Raw genomic sequence first — 18,811 nt, forward strand, 5'->3', positions numbered from 1 at the left:
TTGAGGTAAAAGATCAAAGCACTTCACAGCCAATGAGTTCAGTCTGAAGTGTAGTCATTCTAATGTAAAACAAGAAAAAGGGAAGTTAAAGTGTGCTGAATTTAATGCAGCCCTGTCTGTCCTAAATAAACTTAGGACACGAATCATCTCTTCAGTTGTAGTCTAGGAATAGTCTGCTCTTGTTCCTTTGCAACGGGTACGGAATGGCTCGTGTTCATCTCAACTGTCAGTAAACTGTTCACTTGTGGGACATGGGAGTCACTGGCTGAGCCAGCATTTTATGCCCGTCCCTAGTTGCCTCTTGAGAAGGTGGGGAATGAGCTGTCTTCTTAAACTGCTGCAGTCCACCTGCTGGGGGTTGACCCACAATGCCATTAGGGAGAGAATTCCAGGATTCTGACTCAGTCAGAGTGAAGGAATGTTGATATATTTCCAAGTCAGGATGGTGAGTGGCTTGGGAGGGGAAGCTGAAGGTGGTGGTTTTGCTGCTGAAAGTCCTATCCATGCCCAAACTGACTCAGGTCCCACCCCCTCCCCCTCCATGCTGGCTGCTCCCATTCCAGCTCCCAGTCTTAGGTTCGTCCAAAGCTCCACTCTCCAGAGTTGATCTCGTCATTTCATAACAATTCACCCAACAGCCCATTCCTTGTTGACCACCCGGAACTTTTGATCAGTTTATCAGATCAGATGAAAGGTTCCGACCTGAAACGTCGACCTCCCCTTCTCCTCTGAAGCTGCTTGACTTGTTGTGCGTCTTCCAGCTCCAGGCTTTATCCACTCTGACCAGCCAGTCAAATAAAGTCCTCATTTCAAAATGCTCATTGACCTCACCCCTCAATATCACCAGAATCTCCCCCAGTGCAACAGTCCTCCAGAATCTCTATCCTTTTGGTTTTACTTGTCCCCTCATTGGTGGCCATGCCTCCAGCTGCTACATTTACCTGTGGATTCTCTCTTTCTCTCACTGTATCTCTCCATCCCTCTCTCCTCCTTACACTGGCACCTTAAGGCAAGCCTTTAGGCTAATCATTTGGTCACCAGTCCTGATATCTCTGCTTGGTCCTCTCTGCCAATGATCATCCCTCCATGAAGGACTGTGGAATGTTTTCCAGTATTAAAGGTGATATGTAAATGCAAGTCATTGTTGTTATTGATTGTCTGCATTACACAATGCCACTAAATGAACATGACACTTTATATTTTGATTGCAAAGTGCCTGTTTTGTAAAATGATCAACATAAATTGGCTTGACAGGATGGTAAATCACACTCAGGCATTCCACATATATGTGAATGACTGAATCGGGAGCACTGTGCTTTATTATTTCATTTAATTTCAATGTCACAAGATTTCAAAGCATTCAGACAGCTTCAATTTCATTAACACACAAAGAGACAAACACGAAACACTCTGTACTGCAAGCTCCTTACTGTAACTGTCTTCAATATTAAACATTCAGTGTCCTGAATCCAGAGTTGTACAGAAATATTATTGAGTCACAGTTCACTCAATTGAGTTTAACAACCCAAATCATTCCGACATTGACAATTCTTTTCCAACAGCTGAAAATGTGTTGCTGGAAAAGCGCAGCAGGTCAGGTGGCATCCAAGGAGCAGGAGAATTGACGTTTCGGGCATGAGCCCTTCTTCACGCCCGAAACGTCGATTCTCCTGCTCCTTGGATGCTGCCTGACCTGCTGCGCTTTTCCAGCAACACGTTTTCAGCTCTGATCTCCAGCATCTGCAGTCCTCACTTTCTCCTCGAATTCTTTTCCAACACAAATATCAAGCATCAGTGAGTTAAATCTGATTGGCTTAAAAAGCTGTAAGTACCTAAACTGCATAGATAAGGTAATTGTATTCAGTGACCAGTCCAACCCAATGTTACCTGTTAAAGTCTGCTAGAGTTTGACTGAGTGCTATTTGTTACAAAATGTTGTCTGTTACAGTCAGACTAGACCATAAGTTACAGTCAAACTGACTGCTTTTCATTACAGTCAGACTGAGTGCTGTCCATTACAGTCAGATTGAGTGCTGCCTATTATCAGACTGAATGCTATCTATTAGATTGAGACCGTGTGCTGACTGTAAAAGTGGCCATGTGCTTTCTGTCAGAGTGACTGAATGCTGTCCATTATAGTCACAATATGTGCTATTCATGACAGTGAGACTGACTGTTGTCTGTGACAGTGATTGAGTGCTGTCTGTTAGTGTCCAAGTACTGACCATTGCTGTCAGATAATATACTGAATGTCACAGTGACTGAGAGCTAGCTGTAACAGAATGACCAAGTACAGTCAGTGACAGTGACTGATTCCTGTCTGTTACAGTCAGACCACATACAGTCTATCACTGAGAGAATTTGTGCTGCCTGTTATAGTGTGACTGATTGCTGTCTGTTACAGAGTGAGTAAGCGCTGTCCATTACAGTCTGATTATGTGTAGTCTATCAGAGTGAATATGAGCGTTCAGTTACAGTATGATAAAGTGATGTTTGTTACAAACTGAATGGGTGCTGCCCTTAACAGTCAGACTAGGTGTTGTCTGTTACAGCTTGACTGAGTGCTGACTGTCAAGGTCAAACTGAATGTTTCTGTTACAATCTAACTGGGTGCTATCTGTTACAATGAGACTGAGTATTGTCTCTTATTATCAGACTGAGAACAGTTGGTTACAATCTGACTAAGTGCTGACTATCAAGGTCTGTCTGTTATGGTCTGGTTGAATGCTGTCTGTTACAGTGAGACCTGGTGCTGTCCGTTACAGTGAGATCTGGTGCTGTCTGTTACAGACTGGTTGGATGCTGTATGTTACAGTCTGGCTGGGTATTGTCTGTTATAGTCTGGCTGGGTGCTGTCTGTTACAGTCTGACTGGATGTTGTCTTTTACAGTCTGGCTGGTGGTTCTGTTACAGTCTAACTGGGTGCTGTCTGTTACAGTGAGACCTGGTCCTGCTTGTTACAGTCTGGCTGGGTGCTGTCTGTTACACTCTGACTGAGTGCTGTCTGTTACAGTCTAACAGGTGCTGTCTGTTACACTCTGACTGGGTGCTGTCTGTTACAGTCTGACTGGGTGCTGCCTGTTACAGTGAGACCCGGTGCTGCCTGTTGCAGTCTGACAATTGCTGTCTGTTACAGTCTGGTTGGTGCTGTTTGTTACAGTGAGACCTGGTGCTGTCTGTTACAGTCTGACTGGCTGCTGTCTGTTATGGTCTGACTGAGTGCTGTCTATCTGCCTATTACGGTTTGGCTGGGTGCTGTCTGTTACAGTCTGACTGGGTGCTGTCTATTACAGTCTGACTGGGTGCTGCCTGTTGCAGTGAGACCTGGTGCTACAGTTACAATCTGACGGTTGCTGTCTGTTACAGTCTGGCTGGTGCTGTCTGTTACAGTGAGACCTGGTGCTGACTGTTACAATCTAACTGGGTGATGTCTGTTACAGTCTGGCTGGGTGCTGTCTGTTACAGTCTGGCTAGTTCTGTCTGTTACAGTGAGACCTGCTGCTGTCTGTTACAGTCAGACTGGGTGTTGTCTGTTACAGTTTGACTGGGTTCTGTCTATTACATTCTGGCTGGAGCTGTCTGTTACAGTCTGACTGGGTGCTGTCTATTACATTCTGGCTGGAGCTGTCTGTTACAGTCTGACTGGGTTCTGTCTATTACATTCTGGCTGGAGCTGTCTGTTACAGTCTGACTGGGTTCTGTCTATTACATTCTGGCTGGAGCTGTCTGTTACAGTCTGACTGGGTTCTGTCTATTACATTCTGGCTGGAGCTGTCTGTTACAGTCTGACTGGGTTCTGTCTATTACATTCTGGCTGGAGCTGTCTGTTACAGTCTGACTGGGTTCTGTCTATTACAGTCTGGCTGGTGCTGCCTCTTACATTGTGACTGGCTGCTGTCTATTTGCTGTTCTGAATCATGGAATTGTTATGGCACTGAAGGAGGCAATTCAGCCCATCATGGTTGTGGTGTCATTCGAACTGAGCTTGGTGATCCTGCTCTCCCAAGCTAGAGGTACTCCTCTTCCCTATAAATTATTGTGAAAGTGATAATGCATCTTACAGTATTGGTCTGTTACACATCTCACTTAAAGCCGCGATGACCTTACCTACAGTTCTCTGTTATAGAGAAACTTTCTACATGGGTTCTCTCAGCCTGACCTCAATACGTCATTCTGCAGCTCCCTGTAATAAACAGTTCTTTGTTTTTCCCTCTCTCTCTCTGTTATACTAAAGTCTGAGTAAATGTTATGATAGTTACTCTGGTAAGGGATCACCTCATCTTTAATCTACTTCACTAAGACCCAAAACTACAACCCTCTCTACGAAAGGAGCTCTGTCTCTCTTTAAGGTATCTTGTTATAGATCATACCAAAGTTCTTTCTGGGTCCTCTCTCTCTCTCTCTCTCTCGAACATAATTTACTAAGACATCAGTAAATCTTAAGGCATCTCTCTCCAGTAGAGAAGGTCTCTCCTGCTGTAAGATATTGCAAGAAGCATAGCAATAAGTCGCATGAGTGGTCTTTCTGACAGAACAGTACCATCTCTCATTAATCTAACTCACTGAGACCCCAGTAAAGCTGACTAAAGTTATCTCTATAAGGAATCTCACTAAGAATCCAATACATTACATGGCTGCTCTTTCTATAAGAAGGTGATTTGCTCTCTATAAACTAGCTCATTAAAACCCTCATAAATCTTAAAGTTCTTTTTAACAATCAGGCTCTCTCTCTCTCTCAGTGTCGAGAGTGTGGTGCTGGAAAAGCACAGCAGGTCAGGCAGCATCCGAGGAGAAGGAGAATCGACATAAGCCCTTCATCCCTCCCCCTCCTCCTTCCCCTCCCCCCCCCCCCCCCCTCTCTCTCTCTCTCTCTCTCTCTCTCTCTCTCTCTCACACACACACTCTCTCTCTCTCTAGCCTGCATGGTATGTCAGTAAGAGCACAATACATATTTCTCTAACTCCATCTACTGTGCGTGTGTTCTATGTTTTAATACGTGTTGATCACAGATCTCTCTCTCTCTCTTTAATACAGAACCTTTAACCATTTCCTTCACAAACCCAGTGAAGTACAAGTGGGATGTGGAGGGAGGCTGAGGGTTTGCTATCACTGGGTGTGACTCCTTGCCGAGACTGGAAGAGGCTGAGGTTGAGAAGAGACAAACTTTATTGGATACTTCACTGTTGGTTTTAATGACCTGACTCTCCACCTCCAACCCCTTCACTCAGTGCAATACAGTTCACCCTGATGCTGACTGCGATAGCTTCCCCACTGAGAAACACAATCACTGAAAGAAAACAAAGCAGCGAGGAACAGTATAACAATGATGTCTGGCTGTGATTTCCCTATGATTTTACTCTCTCTCTCTCTCTTGTTTCCCTGTTGCAATTAGGTCCAGATCCTTCATCGTTGGGAACTTCAAGGCAACCTTAGAGGCTCAGTAATATCGGCAGGGGGCGTGTGACTGGCAGGAATGGGAGGATTCCACACCGGTTCTGGGATAAATCAGCCACATGACTTTGCAGTGGGGACAAAGACACAACCATTCTGTTGATGAATGGGAGTCAGGAGACTCAACAGGGAAGGAATCTGATGACTTTGTGATCCTGCATTCTCTGTTATTAGATTTTCTCAGTATACCTACAGATTAGAGGGAGGGGGACTTCCTGTGCATCAAATATACATTCCCAGTTGGAATATCCCACTGTTTCAGTTCCTGACTCTCATTCAGAGAATTCCATTGAGTTTGTACAACAGTGAAACAGGCCATACAGCCCAATGCCTGCGTTCCACATAAGTCTGCTATGACCCCTCTCCCACTCACCCTACCCCCATATCCTCCTACTCCTTACTCCCTTGTGTGCTTATCCAGCTCTTTTTAAAATCCATCAAAGTATATTCTCAAAAAAAATGAACCAGCCCTCTCCTGGTGCAGCTGTGCCAAGATCCCATGGGAATGTGTTCAGGCCGTTAGCACAGCTTGGAGCGGTCGATGGTCTGCAGGGAGTCAGGAGACTCCGCGGGGTCAAAGTTCAGGAAGATGGGGGCCATGGTGGGCCTGGGTGGCTGGGAGCATGTGGACATGCTGCTGGGACTGGAGAAGAGAGGGCTGGGAGGTCCCAGGACTCCAGGGGTCTGCTGGGCGGCCGGTGACTGAGGCAGATCCTGAGGATCGGACACGGTGTCGCTGTCTGTGGTCTCCTCCTGCAGCAGGCTCTTCCGCAGCTTGGCCCGAGCATTCTGAAACCACACCTACAAGAAGGCGAGAAATCAGTATCCAGCTCAGAGAGCAGGCCCCATCTCAAATCAGTATCCAACCCAGAGAGCAGGCCCCATCTCAAAACAGTATCCAACCCAAAGAGCAGGCCTCATCCCAAACCAGTATCCAACCCAGAGAGCAGGCCCCATCTCAAAACAGTATCCAACCCAGAGAGCAGACCCCATCTCATACCAGTATCTAATCCAGAGAGCAGGCCTCATCCCAAACAAGACTCCAACCCAGAGAGCAGGCCCCATCCCAAACCAGTATCCAACCCAGAGAGCAGGACTCATCCCAAACCAGACTCCAACCCAGAGAGCAGGCCCCATCCCAAACCAGTCTCCAACCCAGAGAGCAGGCCCTGTCCCACACTATCATCCAACCCAGAGAGCAGGCCTCATCCCAAACCAATATCCAACCCAGAGAGCAGGCCCCATCTCAAACCAGTATCCAACCCAGAGAGCAGGCCCCATCTCAAACCAATATCCAACCCAGAGAGCAGGCCCCATCTCAAACCAATATCCAACCCAGAGAGCAGGCCCCGTCCCAAAACCAGCATCCAACCGAGACAGCAGACCCTGTTCCAAACCAGGCTCCAATCCAGAGAGCAGGCCCTGTCTCACACCATCATCAAACACAGCGAGCAGGCCGAGTCCCAAACAAGCATCCAACCCTGAGAGCTGGCCCTGACCCAAACCAGAATCCAACCCAGACTGCAGGCCCTGTCCTACACTCTCACCAACCCTACAACCACCCCAGCAATATACTCCCCCCACCTGCAGCCCTACACCCACCCCAGCAATATACTCCCCCCACCTGCAGCCCTACACCCACCCCAGCAATATACTCCCCCACCTGCAGCCCTACACCCACCCCAGCAATATACTCCCCCACCTGCAGCCCTACACCCACCCCAGCAATATACTCCCCCCACCTGTAGCCCTACAACCACCCCAGCAATATACTCCCCCCACCTGCAGCCCTACACCCACCCCAGCAATATACTCCCCCCACCCGCAGCCCTGCACCCACCCCAGCAACACGACCCCTACCCCCAACCTGACACCCACTCCGGCAACATTTCCCCCCACTCCCAACACTACACCCACCCCAGCAACACTCCCCCCACCCCCAACCATATACGCACCCCAGCAACTCACCTCCCACCCCCAACCCTACACCCACCCCAGAAACACTCCCCCACTCCCAAAACTACACTCACCCCAGCAACACTCCCCCCACCCCCAACCCTACACCCATCCCAGCAACACTGCCCCCATGCCCAACACTACACACACCCCAGCAACACTCCCCCACTCCCAAAACTACACCCACCCCAGCAACACTGCCCCCATGCCCAACACTACACCCATCCCAGCAACACTGCCCCCACGCCCAACACTACACCCACCCCAGCAACACTGCCCCCATGCCCAACACTACACACACCCCAGCAACACTCCCCCACTCCCAAAACTACACCCACCCCAGCAACACTCCCCCCACCCCCAACCCTACACCCATCCCAGCAACACTGCCCCCACGCCCAACACTACACCCACCCCAGCAATACTCCCCCCACCCGCAGCCCTACACCCACCCCAGCAACACGCCCCCTACCCCCAACCCAACACCCACTCCAGCAACAGTCCCCCACACCCAACACTGCACCCACCCCAGCAACACCCCCCCATCTCCAACACTACACCCACCCCATCAACACTACCCCCACCCCCAACCCGACATCCACCCCAGCAACACTGCCCCCTCCCCCAACCCTACACACACCCTAGCAACACTCCCCCCACCCACAACACTACACCCACCCCAGCAACACTCCCACCACCCCAACCCGATTCCAACTCCAGCAACACTCACCCCATCCCCAACCTTACACCCACCCCAGCAACACTCCCCCCACCCCCAGCACTGCACCCACCCCAGCAACACTCCCCCCCACCCTACACTTACGCCAGCAACACTCCCAACCACCCCCAACCCTCCCCCAACCCCCATCCTTTTAAATGCTGTAATTGTACCAGGCTCCACCATTTCCCGTGGCATCTCATTCCGCGCACACGCACCACCCACTGCATGAAAAGGTTCCCCCTTGGTCCCTTCAAATCTTCCCCTCCCCCACCCATCTCCCCTCCCCCCCTTCCCACCCAGCCCTCACCCCTGCCACCTTCAACCTCTCGTTCTGGACTCCCCTGCCCTGGGGTTAAATATACCCTCTCCATGCCCCTCATGATTTTGCAAACCACTGTGCTTCCTCCAGTTTGCACTCAGACCAACTCTGCGCTGGAGTGTGATCTCCCGAACAGCTGGTACTTGCAGCATGCATCTTTATTCATGTCTTCAACAGCCTGGCAGCAGAGGCCAGCAGTTAGCTGGTCAGTACTACCTATCTTGGTGCAAACCGTGTGGGTGGGTAAAGGGTTGGGGTGGGGGATAGTTGCTGGGGTGAGGGAGTTGAGGGGCACAATGTGGGTGAGGGAAGGTGAGGGGCGGGGTATAGGGAAGGAGGTGAGGAAGGCAAGGGAAGTGATGGGGGTGAGGGGGCGTTGGGTGTGGTGACGGGTGGTGCGGGAGGTGAAGGTGGTGATGGGAGTGAGGGACGGGTAAGGGGGTAAGGGTGTTGAGGGGGGGGAAAGAGAGGGGATTGGTGAGGGTGTGTTGGGGTATTGGGAAGGGGTTAGGGGATGAGAAGCTCGGGGGACAGAGTATGGGGAAGGGGGTGAGGGGGTCGGGGGCAGTGTTTGGGTAAGGGGGTGAGGTGGGTAAGGGGGTTGAGGGATGGGGAAGGGGGTGAGGGGCTCGGGGGATAGGGTATGTAGAAGGGGGTGAGGGGGTCAGTGGGATAGTGTATGGGTAAGGGGGTGAGGTGGGTGTGGAGGTCGGTGGGGGTGCTGAAGTATGGGGAAAGGGGTCAGTGTACCATTAGAACTGCTCTGACCTGAAGCACTCGCTTGGGTAAGCCGGTTTTCTTGGAGAGCTGCTCCCAGTCCTTGCCGTCCGGGTTGTGTTTGATGGCAAAGTAGGACTCCATAGTGCGGAGCTGATGGTGCTTGAAGCAGGTACGGATGCGTTTCGCCTTCTGCTGGCCGCAGTAACGCAGCTCCTCCAGTGGCTGCCCCGTCTCAGGGCAGACTGCAATCACAACACCACAGAGAGAGTGTGAGAGAGAGAGAGAGAGTGTGTGTGAGAGAGAGAGAGAGAGAGAGAAAGAGTGTGAGAGAGAGAGAGAGAGTGAGAGAGTGAGAGAGAGAGAGAGTGTGAGAGAGAGTGAGAGAGAGTGTGAGAGAGAGAGTGTGAGAGAGAGAGAGTGAGAGAGAGAGAGTGAGAGAGAGAGAGAGTGAGAGAGAGAGAGAGTGAGAGAGAGAGAGAGAGAGAGAGAAAGAGTGTGAGAGAGAAAGAGTGAGAGAGAGTGTGTGAGAAAGAGAGAGTGTGAGAGAGAGTGTGTGTGTGAGAGAGAAAGAGTGTGTGAGAGAGAGAGTGTGAGAGAGAGAGTGTGAGAGAGAGAGTGAGAGAGAGAGAGTGTGTGTGTGAGAGTGTGTGTGTGTGTGTGTGAGAGAGAGAGTGTGAGAGAGAAAGAGTGTGAGAGAGAAAGAGTGTGAGAGAGAGTGTGTGTGAGAAAGAGAGAGTGTGTGTGTGTGAGAGAGAAAGACTGTGAGAGAGAGAGTGTGTGTGTGAGAGTGTGTGTGTGTGTGAGAGAGAGAGAGTGTGAGAAAGAGTGTGAGAGAGAAAGAGTGTGAGAGAGAGAGTGTGAGAGAGAGTGTGAGAGAGAAAGAGTGTGAGAGAGAAAGAGTGTGAGAGAGAGTGTGAGAGAGAAAGAGTGTGTGAGAGAGAGAGTGTGAGAGAGAGAGTGTGAGAGAGACAGTGTGTGTGTGTGTGTGTGTGTGTGTGAGAGAGAGAGAGAGAGAGAGAGAGAGAGAGAGAGAGAGGGAGGGAGTGAGAGAATGTGTGTGTGAGAGAGAGAGAGAGGGATAGAGAGACAGAGTGAGAGAGAGAGAGAGACAACATCGTGCCTGCTGTCACAAACAAGAGCCATCCCTTCCCCCAGCTGCAAACAGCAACAACAGGAGGCCATTCAGCCCTCTTGCTTGTTCAACCCTCTGATACACACAGGGCTTGGCCTGTGTCTTTACCCAGAGAAATAAACCATCTCAATCTCCAACGTTCAATCATTCACTGCTCTGTCTTCTTATTGTTTTACGGGAGAGACTTTCAAACATGCCTGTTGTGTGAAGAAGCATTTCCTCACACCCCTCTTGGTTGACTTGCCTCTGGTTTTTCCCTTACATCCACTTGATCTCAGCTCCAGCACCAACACAAACAGTTTTATCTGACAGCTATCTGACCAATTCCTGTTAAAATCTTGCAAACCTCAGTCTGATCATCCCTAATCCTCCTAAATATTCCAGGCGAAAGTGAAAACTGAAGATGCCGGAGATCAGAGTTGAAGAGCGTGTTGCTGAAAAATCACAGCAGATCAGGCAGCATCCAAGGAGCAGGAGAATCAACATTTCAGGCAAAAGCCCTTCATCAGGACTGAGACTTGCTGGGCTTTTCCAGGAACACACTCTCAACTCTTGTCTCCAGCATCTGCAGACCTCATTGTCTCCTAAATATTTCAGTCAATACAAACCGAGGTTACATAATCTCTCCTAATCATCTGGTCTTTTGAGGCCTGCTCTGGGGAATTCACACACAGGTCTCCTTCCGGGGTTAATGTAACACTGTGGTACAGAGCGATGGTGGTACTTGTGGTGAGGGAATACAGAGAGGGATGTGGAATGGAGATGTTGGGGGGGGTTGGCAGGGGGAAAGGAGCATTTGCTCAGGAGATGAGGTGTTGAAGAAGATGCAGTACCATGTGGTCAGTGGGTCTGACCATCATGTGCTGGTCTCAGTTACCCAAAGGGCATTGATGAACCTTTTCATTCATCCTATGTAATGGCTGTGGTGTTCCAATTCCTGGATCATATTGGAGGGAGAGCAAGGGTCAACCACACAGGGCTAAAACATAAATTGTTGGAAAAGCCCAGCACGTCTATCAGCATCTGTAGAGGGAAAGCAGAGTTAACATTTCGGGTCTGGTGCCTCTTCCTCCGAACTGATGGTAGCTGGAAAATGTTGGTTCATGTGCAGAGGATAGGGTTGGGGGAAGGGGGTAGGGAGTAAACAATAGTTGGGGATAGAGCCCAAAGAGAGAGAAGAGCAGATAAACAAACAAAGGACTGAATAATGATCAGGTTAGGAGGGTGTTAATGGAGGTTGTTAGTAGCTAACAATGGTTTCTGTGTAATAGCAGACTCTGGGATAACAAGGCCTAGTTGTGTAGGTTGGGCTAAGGACATGGGAAAGCTCAGACCCTCAAGGTTATTGAACTCGATATTGAATCCAGAAGGCTCTCTGAGGGGAAAATGAGGTGCTGTTCTTCCAGCTTGTGCTGAGCTTTACTGGAACACTGCAGCAGGCCTGAGACAGAGATGTTGGCCAGGGAACTGGGTGGTGGGTTAAAGGAGCAGGCAACTGGAAGCTCAGGGCCTTTTTTGCAGACAGAACGCAAGTGTACAGCAAAGCTGTCACCCAGTCTATGCTTTATTTCCCCAATGTAGAGGAGACCACATTGTGAGCAGCGAATGCAGTAGATTAGATTGTGGGAAGCTCGGATAAAATGCACAGGAGTGTGGGACTGTAGTTAAACAGACTGGATGTGGAGGGCAGATTTCACATTTTAATAGATGTTCATCAACCTGGCCATTCAGCCTGACTAGTGTATGCTGGTTATAATGCTCCTCCTACCATCTAAATCTACTAATGTTATCTTTATTCCCTGTCTCATTTCCCCTGAAGTACATTGATTTGTTTCCTATTATGTGTATTGTTTCCTATTACCTCCCTGTTGGATAAAGTTCATGTCCCTCACTAGTTATTGGTTGTGGATGTTTCAGAATTCTCTGCTGAGTTGCGAGGTGACCACCCAACATTGTCAACTTTGAGTCTTCCACTAGCCCACACCAGGAGACATTGTCTCTGTCTCCACACGAAATAAAACCCTCTTACAATTTCAAACACCTCAACAAGGTCATCCCTTCATCTTCTCTTCCCCAGCGTAAAGAGACTTGGGCCTGTCAATGCATTCCTGACATAAAAATAAAACCCTGCAGAGGCTGGAAATCTGAGATAAAAACAGAGAATGCTGAAGAAGCTCAGCAGGTCTGACTGCGTCTGTGGAGAAAGGAACAGAGTTAATGTTTTGGGTTTGATGTGACTATCCTTCAGATCCAGAGTGTTCACTAACATCGTGACATCTGGTGTTATCCCCATGAGCACCGTCTCCAGAGCAACCAGAACAGGGCAATTAGACTGATGCAATATGCTCAGTGTAGTTCAACCAAGCCTGGCTGCAGCTTTCATTTAGATTAGATTCCCTACAGTATGAAAACAGACCCTTCAGCCCAACAGGGCCACACAGACCCTCTGAAGAGTAACCCACCCAGACCCATTTCCCTACCCTATATTCACTTCTGACACTACGGGCAATTTAGCACGGCCAATGCACCTGAACTGCACATTTTTGGAATGTGGGAGGAAACTGGAGCACCCAGAGGAAACCCACGCAAACACGGGGAGAATGTGCAAACTACACACAGACAGTCCCCCGAGGGGGGATTCGAACCCGGGTCCCTAGCACTGTGAGGCAGCAGTGTTAGCCACCGAGCCACTGTGCCATTTAACTGGCCTACTGCTCAATTCTACTGAAATAAAGGGCTGTGCTTGGGTTGTTGTTCTATAAAAGGCCTTGCTAACCTGCGATGGAACTTTTCCTGATTGCTACTTTGACTGCACTTAGTTCCACTAAACCACCTATCCTGACACCTGGCAAGGTGACCTCCCTCCTTCCAAAGCATATGACCTCAAATACATCTGTGTTCAACTGTTCATATGCTGATTATTTGCCCAGTTGTTCAAGTGTGGGGGAAAACTAGAGCACATACACAGGGAAAACATGGCAAGCTCCACATACACCCAGTCACCCGAGGCTAGAATTGAACCCAGGTCCCTGGCATTGTGAGGCAGTAGTGCCAACCAGTGAGCCACCATGCCACCCACTGTGCTTTCCTAACTGGGTGACCCTTTATTCTCGATGATGCCCTCTGGTACTAGAATCTCCCACAAGGTGAGCCAACCTCTCCCCATCTGCCCTGTTAAGTCCACTTGGAATCTTGTATGTTTCATTAAAGTCACCTTTCATTCTTCTGTATTCTGATGAGTATAGTCCCAAACTATTCAACCTCTTCTCACGAGACAGCTCCTCCTTACCTGCTATCAGCTGGTGAACCTTTTCCTGACTGCTGGGGAAAAGAATCCCAGCGACGATCCCAGAAACAATTCCCATGGTTCCCATGTTCTGCCACTTCAAATAACTAACCCTGAACTTCCAGCCTCGGAGATGTGCTTACTGTCTTGAAACCACATGCCACTCAGTTTCTGGGACTTACTCAATCCTCCTTTACAGGGCACTGTATCAAAGGCTGTTTGAAAAAGCCAGATAACTTACACTACTATCATCCTCTACTGTCTCCCCTTTTGGAATACATGCTATTTGTTTTTATATTTCTCATTACAAAGTATTATTTGTAAATTGATAAAGCCTCTGTTATTTTTTTCCTACCACTGCTGATGCTGTGCCCAGGACTGTAAGAAACTACAGAGTTTAACACAGTCCAGACCAGCACGCATGCCAACCTCCTCTCCATGGACTCCATCTACACTGCTCACTACCGGGGAATGACAACACCATCAAAGACTTCTCCCACTCCGATTATAACTTCTTCCATCCCCACCCGTCATTGAGTCATAGAGTCAGAGGGATGTATAGCATCAGGCAGAAGATACAGAAGCCTAAACAGATGCATAGTCTGTCCCGCTGTTATTAGAGAGCTGAGTGGACTCTAAAATTTCAAATCTAATGTTGATCTTGCTTTTTGTGCACCTTGTTCACAGCCATAATATTGTATTCCTTGCTCTGTTCAATCACCCTGTTATCATTGCATGTTATGATCTGCCCTGTGCTGCACACAAACCAAACCTTTTCACTGTACTTAGGAACATGTGACAATGATAAATCAAATCAAATTAAATTGACTGGTGTATAAGACCTTGAACATGCTTTCATAACAGTGGAGTGGAGGAATTTGGTTTGTTAGCCATTGGTGCTCAGGTGGTTCACCTTTTCCTGATGGATTCGTCAATGGGAATGCAACACTCTCTGCTAGTTATTTCCTATTCAGTCATTAGCCAGTCAGTCAGAGCGACAGTAACACCTACCTTGACTGAAATCGTCTCCCTCGGTGTGGTGCCTGGAACCTCTCCTCTTGCGGGCACTGCCCCTCCGTGTGTGCCAGTCATTGTCCCTTTGACCCGCCGAGACCCCTTCGTCCACCCTGAAGGCCAGCTCAGAGAGGCCATCCATCAGCCTGGCCTCATCCTCCTGCCGGCACAGCAGCTCAAAGTGGGCCTGGCAGTAGACCAGGCCCTGGCGGGTACCGAAGAGATCGCCAGTCACCAGCGCCTCACCGCAGATGGCACATGTGAAGCAGCTGACATGGTAGACCTCCTCCTTGGCTCGCATCACCATCTCCGAGGCTGGGATTCCCAGGTGGCAGCGGGAGCACTGCTTAACGCAAAACCTCCTGGGCAAAAGGAAACGCGACAGCGGCTCACGGCTCTGCAAGTAACCAGATCGATTCCCACCTCCCCCCTAGAAATGGGCATCTGGACTGGCACTCCCAGGGGGCAGTGCACAGGAAGTGCTGCACTGTCGGAGGTGCTGACTCTCAGATGCAGCAATACACCTCTTCAGAGATCTCAAATTCCACGGCCATTAATGAAAAAGGAACAGGAAAATAACTGGCCCCCAAATCTCCAACCCCCGCCAGAGTCACGATCAATATTTAAGTCTCCACACAAAACACCCCCACAGACTGGCTCACCATTACAGACATCCAAAATGCAACAAAGAGGTCATGACAATGAGGAAGGAAATCTGAGGGTACAGGACGAAATAAACGGATTGGTCAGCTGGACAGACCAGTGGCAGATGGAATTTAGGTTTGAGGTGATGCACTGTGGAAGAGGTAACAAGGAATGCGAGTAGCAGGGTATTGCCTGGGATGGCTCATGGTCACGATGAAGAGAGGCTGGATAAGCTGAGGTTGTTTTTTTTTGCAGTTGATTGAGCTGTCTCACCAACACCCCCCACCCCCTCCTCCTCCCCTGAGGGCTGCACCAACAACCCCCTCCCCCTCCCATTGAGTGCTGCATCAACTTCCCATACCCCCATCCCAGCAGTTTTAGATTAGATTCCCTACAGTGTGGAAACTGGCCTTTCAGCCCAACAAGTCCACACCGACCCTCCGAAGAGTAACCCACCCAGACCCATTTCCCTCTGACTAATGCACCTAACACTATGGGCAATTAGCATGGCCAATTCACCTGACCTGCACATCTTTGGACTGTGGGGGGAAACCAGAGCACCCGGAGGAAACCCACGCAGACATGGGGAGAATGTGCAAACTCCACACAGACAGTCACCCGAGGCTGGAATTGAACCTGGGACACTGGTGCTGTGAGGCAGCAGTGCTAACCACTAAGCCACTGTGCCGCCCTCATTTGTCCAGAAGTAGCTGTTCCCAGTCTAGGTTGGCCAGATCCTGCCTTGTTTTCTTAAAAATCCACCTTTCCCAAACTAAAATCTTTCTCGGACCATATTTCATTAACAGGTATGAAGGAGGCTTTTGGCACACTGGCCTTCATCAGTCAGGGCAGTGACTATCGAAGTTGGGAAGTGATGTTGCAGTTGTACAGGACATTGATGAGGCTGCATTGATGAGGAAGGATGTTATTAAACTGGAAAGAGTATAGAAGATGTTCAAAAGGATGTTGCCTGGACTCAAGGGTTTTAGTTAGAGGGAGAGGTTGGACAAGCGAGAACCTTTTTTCTTAAGAGCGTAGGAGACTGAGGGGGGAACATTCCAGAGATCATGAGAGGCATGGTTAGATTCTTTTTGCCAGGGTTGGGGAATCGAGGACTAGAGGGCATCAGTTTAAGGTTAGAAGGGAAAGAATAAAAGCCAACCTGAGAGGCAACCTTTTCACACAGTGGGTGGTACGCTTATGGAATGAGCCACCAGGGGAAGTGGTTGAGGTAGGTACATTAACAACTTTTAAAAGGCATTTGGACAAATACATGGAGAGGAAAGGGTTAGAAAGATATGGGTCAAGTGCAGGGAAATGGGCTTAGCGTGGACTGGCATGGACCAGTTTGGGCAAAAGGGCCTGTCTCCAGGCTGTAGGACTCTATGGCTCCATGACTCTATAACAAACTATCCTCTAAATGATGCCTGAATGACATTTCATCTAGTTATCCCACCTCATTCCCACAAACTAGGTCTAGCATTTTCCCTCCTTTCAAGTTGGAATGAAGTGATGCTGTTGGAAAAAGGTTTTCCTGAAAACAGACTAGGGAACACATTTTTCCTTTACCTTACCAATATTCCTAAATCAGGGTGAGGGTTCCCTGTTGCATGTATGAGGGAAATAGAGTGACAAAACAATAACTGAAAATCTAGTAGCCTGCACCACCCTCTGAGACACAGAGAGGGAGAGGGAGAGAGGGAGAAAGAGGGAGCGAGAGGGAGAAAGATGGAGAGTTGGAGAGGGAGAGAGGGAAAATGGAGTGAGAGGGAGAGAGCGAGGGAGAAAGAGGGAGAAAGAGGGAGAGAGAGAGAGAGTGAGGGTGAAAGAGGGAGAGGGAAAGAGAGAGGGAGAAAGGGGGGAAGAGAGAGGGGGAGGGGGGAGAAAGCAGGAGAGACAGAGAGCACGCTGGACCTTACCTGTAATAATCATCCTTGCAGTAAATGTCACCGTCTTTTGAGAAACAGGTCAGCTCGGAGCCCAGGGCAAGATCACACACACAGCATTTGAGACAGCGAGCGTGCCACGGCCTGTCCACTGCGAATAACACGTAACGGTCATAGATGCTCTCTCCACACGCAGCACACACTGCTGCCTTCGCACTGAGGTCATGGCGCAGACCCTGAGAGCAAATGGAGCATGGAGCGGAGTAGGGGAGAGAGAGAGAGAAAGGTAAACTCACCTCATGAAAATCTTTTGTTCCCTTGATTAAACTGTCACTACATTGGCATAGCCCACTGGGTGGCACGGTGGCTCAGTGGTTAGCACTGCTGCCTCACAGAGTCAGAGACCCAGGTTTGACTCCACCCTCGGACCACTGTCTGTGTGATGTTAGCACATTCCCCCTATGTCTGTGTGGGTTTCCTCCCACAATCCAAAGGTGTGCAGGTCAGGTGAATTGGCCATATTAAATTGCCCATAGTGCTCAGGGATGTGTAGGTGAGGTGCATTAGTCAGAGGGAAATGTAGAGTAAAAGGGTAGGGGAATGGGTCTGGATGGGTTACTCTTCAAAGGGTCGGTATGGACTTGTCGGGCCAAATGGCCTGTTTCCACACTGTAGGGATTCTCTGATTCTATGAGAGGGAGCGAGGAGGAGCGAAGATGGAGGGTGAGACTGGAGGCTGAGGGCAAAGAATGAGGTTAAATATACAAGGAAAGAGGGAGTGAGTGGGGGGTGAGTACAATGGTGTGGAGTGAGGGTGAGGGTATAGAGTGAGGGTAAGAGTGCATGGTGTAGAGTGATGGATAAACTCTTGGAGAGCGAAAACCTACCAAGTCGGGTTGGCAACACAGAGGGGTGTGGGAATAACTGGAAAGCCGGTTCAGCCTGCAGGAACAAACATAATAGTTTGAATGGTCTCCTCGAGGGTTTGAGCTGTGGCTGACTCTCTGTCTCCATTCTCTCTAGTCAGGCTCCAGCTCACAGCCCGATCCCCAATGAGGAACAAGTCATGCCAGGCACCAATGAACTCACCTCCATTAAGGTCATGTCCAGACTGAGGTCATTTTGATGGGAAGCCTCCCTGTCCTCTGGCCCAGCTTCCTGGATTTCTTCCTCTGGGAAGCCCTGCAGCAGCAGGCTGGAATACTGGAAGTTGCAGTCTCCATCCATTCCTTGAAGGGATAGCCCCTGGGAGGGGAGGGAGGGCAGCACAACCTTAAACCCTAGGGCTAGGCCAAGGCTGAGGCCTGGTAGGCCACTCAGCCTGGGCAGTGGGTCCTCTCCCTTCGAAGGACAAAAACACAGGCAACTGTTAGTCAAGAACATTGCAGTGTTTATATTCTATTTTCCATCCCTTATCAACTCGATGTACACCCTCAACTCCAGCCGCCCCCCCCACCCCCAAATTCGTCCCCTCGCTCCCAGGACAGCCTGGCCTGTGAAAGTAAGCAGTAATGGGCAGGCAGGGAGCACAGAGCAACTCATGCTTCAGTGCTGACTCCACATAATCTCACATTGTTTCTAAATAAATATCATGGTCAATGAAACATTTCCTTTGAGTCCATGTCTTGAGGGAGGAAGAACGGCAGCCATTTTGCACACAGCAGTTTCACAACAGACAGTG

General features: G+C 49.4%; 1 protein-coding gene across 1 annotated transcript; it reads right to left on the minus strand.

Moving 5' to 3' along the window:
- Positions 1–4,866: 4,866 nt before the first annotated feature.
- Positions 4,867–18,361, minus strand: LOC140455288 (LIM/homeobox protein Lhx9-like). The gene is made up of 5 exons (XM_072550035.1): positions 18,220–18,361; positions 17,164–17,366; positions 14,597–14,961; positions 9,216–9,409; positions 4,867–6,252 (listed from the first exon to the last, which is right to left on the minus strand). Exons 1-5 carry the CDS (start codon positions 18,355–18,357, stop codon positions 5,971–5,973), a joined length of 1,182 nt encoding a protein of 393 aa, XP_072406136.1. The 5' UTR covers positions 18,358–18,361; the 3' UTR covers positions 4,867–5,970.
- Positions 18,362–18,811: the final 450 nt, after the last annotated feature.

The sequence above is a fragment of the Chiloscyllium punctatum genome, chromosome 30 (assembly GCF_047496795.1).
Source record: "Chiloscyllium punctatum isolate Juve2018m chromosome 30, sChiPun1.3, whole genome shotgun sequence".
In the NCBI taxonomy this organism is placed as follows: Eukaryota; Metazoa; Chordata; class Chondrichthyes; order Orectolobiformes; family Hemiscylliidae; genus Chiloscyllium; species Chiloscyllium punctatum.

Bases quoted from the DNA above. Each gene is read 5' to 3' on its own strand.
- LOC140455288 (XM_072550035.1), bottom strand. From the start codon at position 18,357: ATGGATGGAGACTGCAACTTCCAGTATTCCAGCCTGCTGCTGCAGGGC. The intron at 14,962-17,163 runs GTAAGGTCCAGC...CCTTTTGCCCAG, and splicing joins TGCAAGGATGATTATTACAG to GAGGTTTTGCGTTAAGCAGT. The intron at 9,410-14,596 runs GTAGGTGTTACT...TTGTGATTGCAG, and splicing joins GGGAGACGATTTCAGTCAAG to TCTGCCCTGAGACGGGGCAG.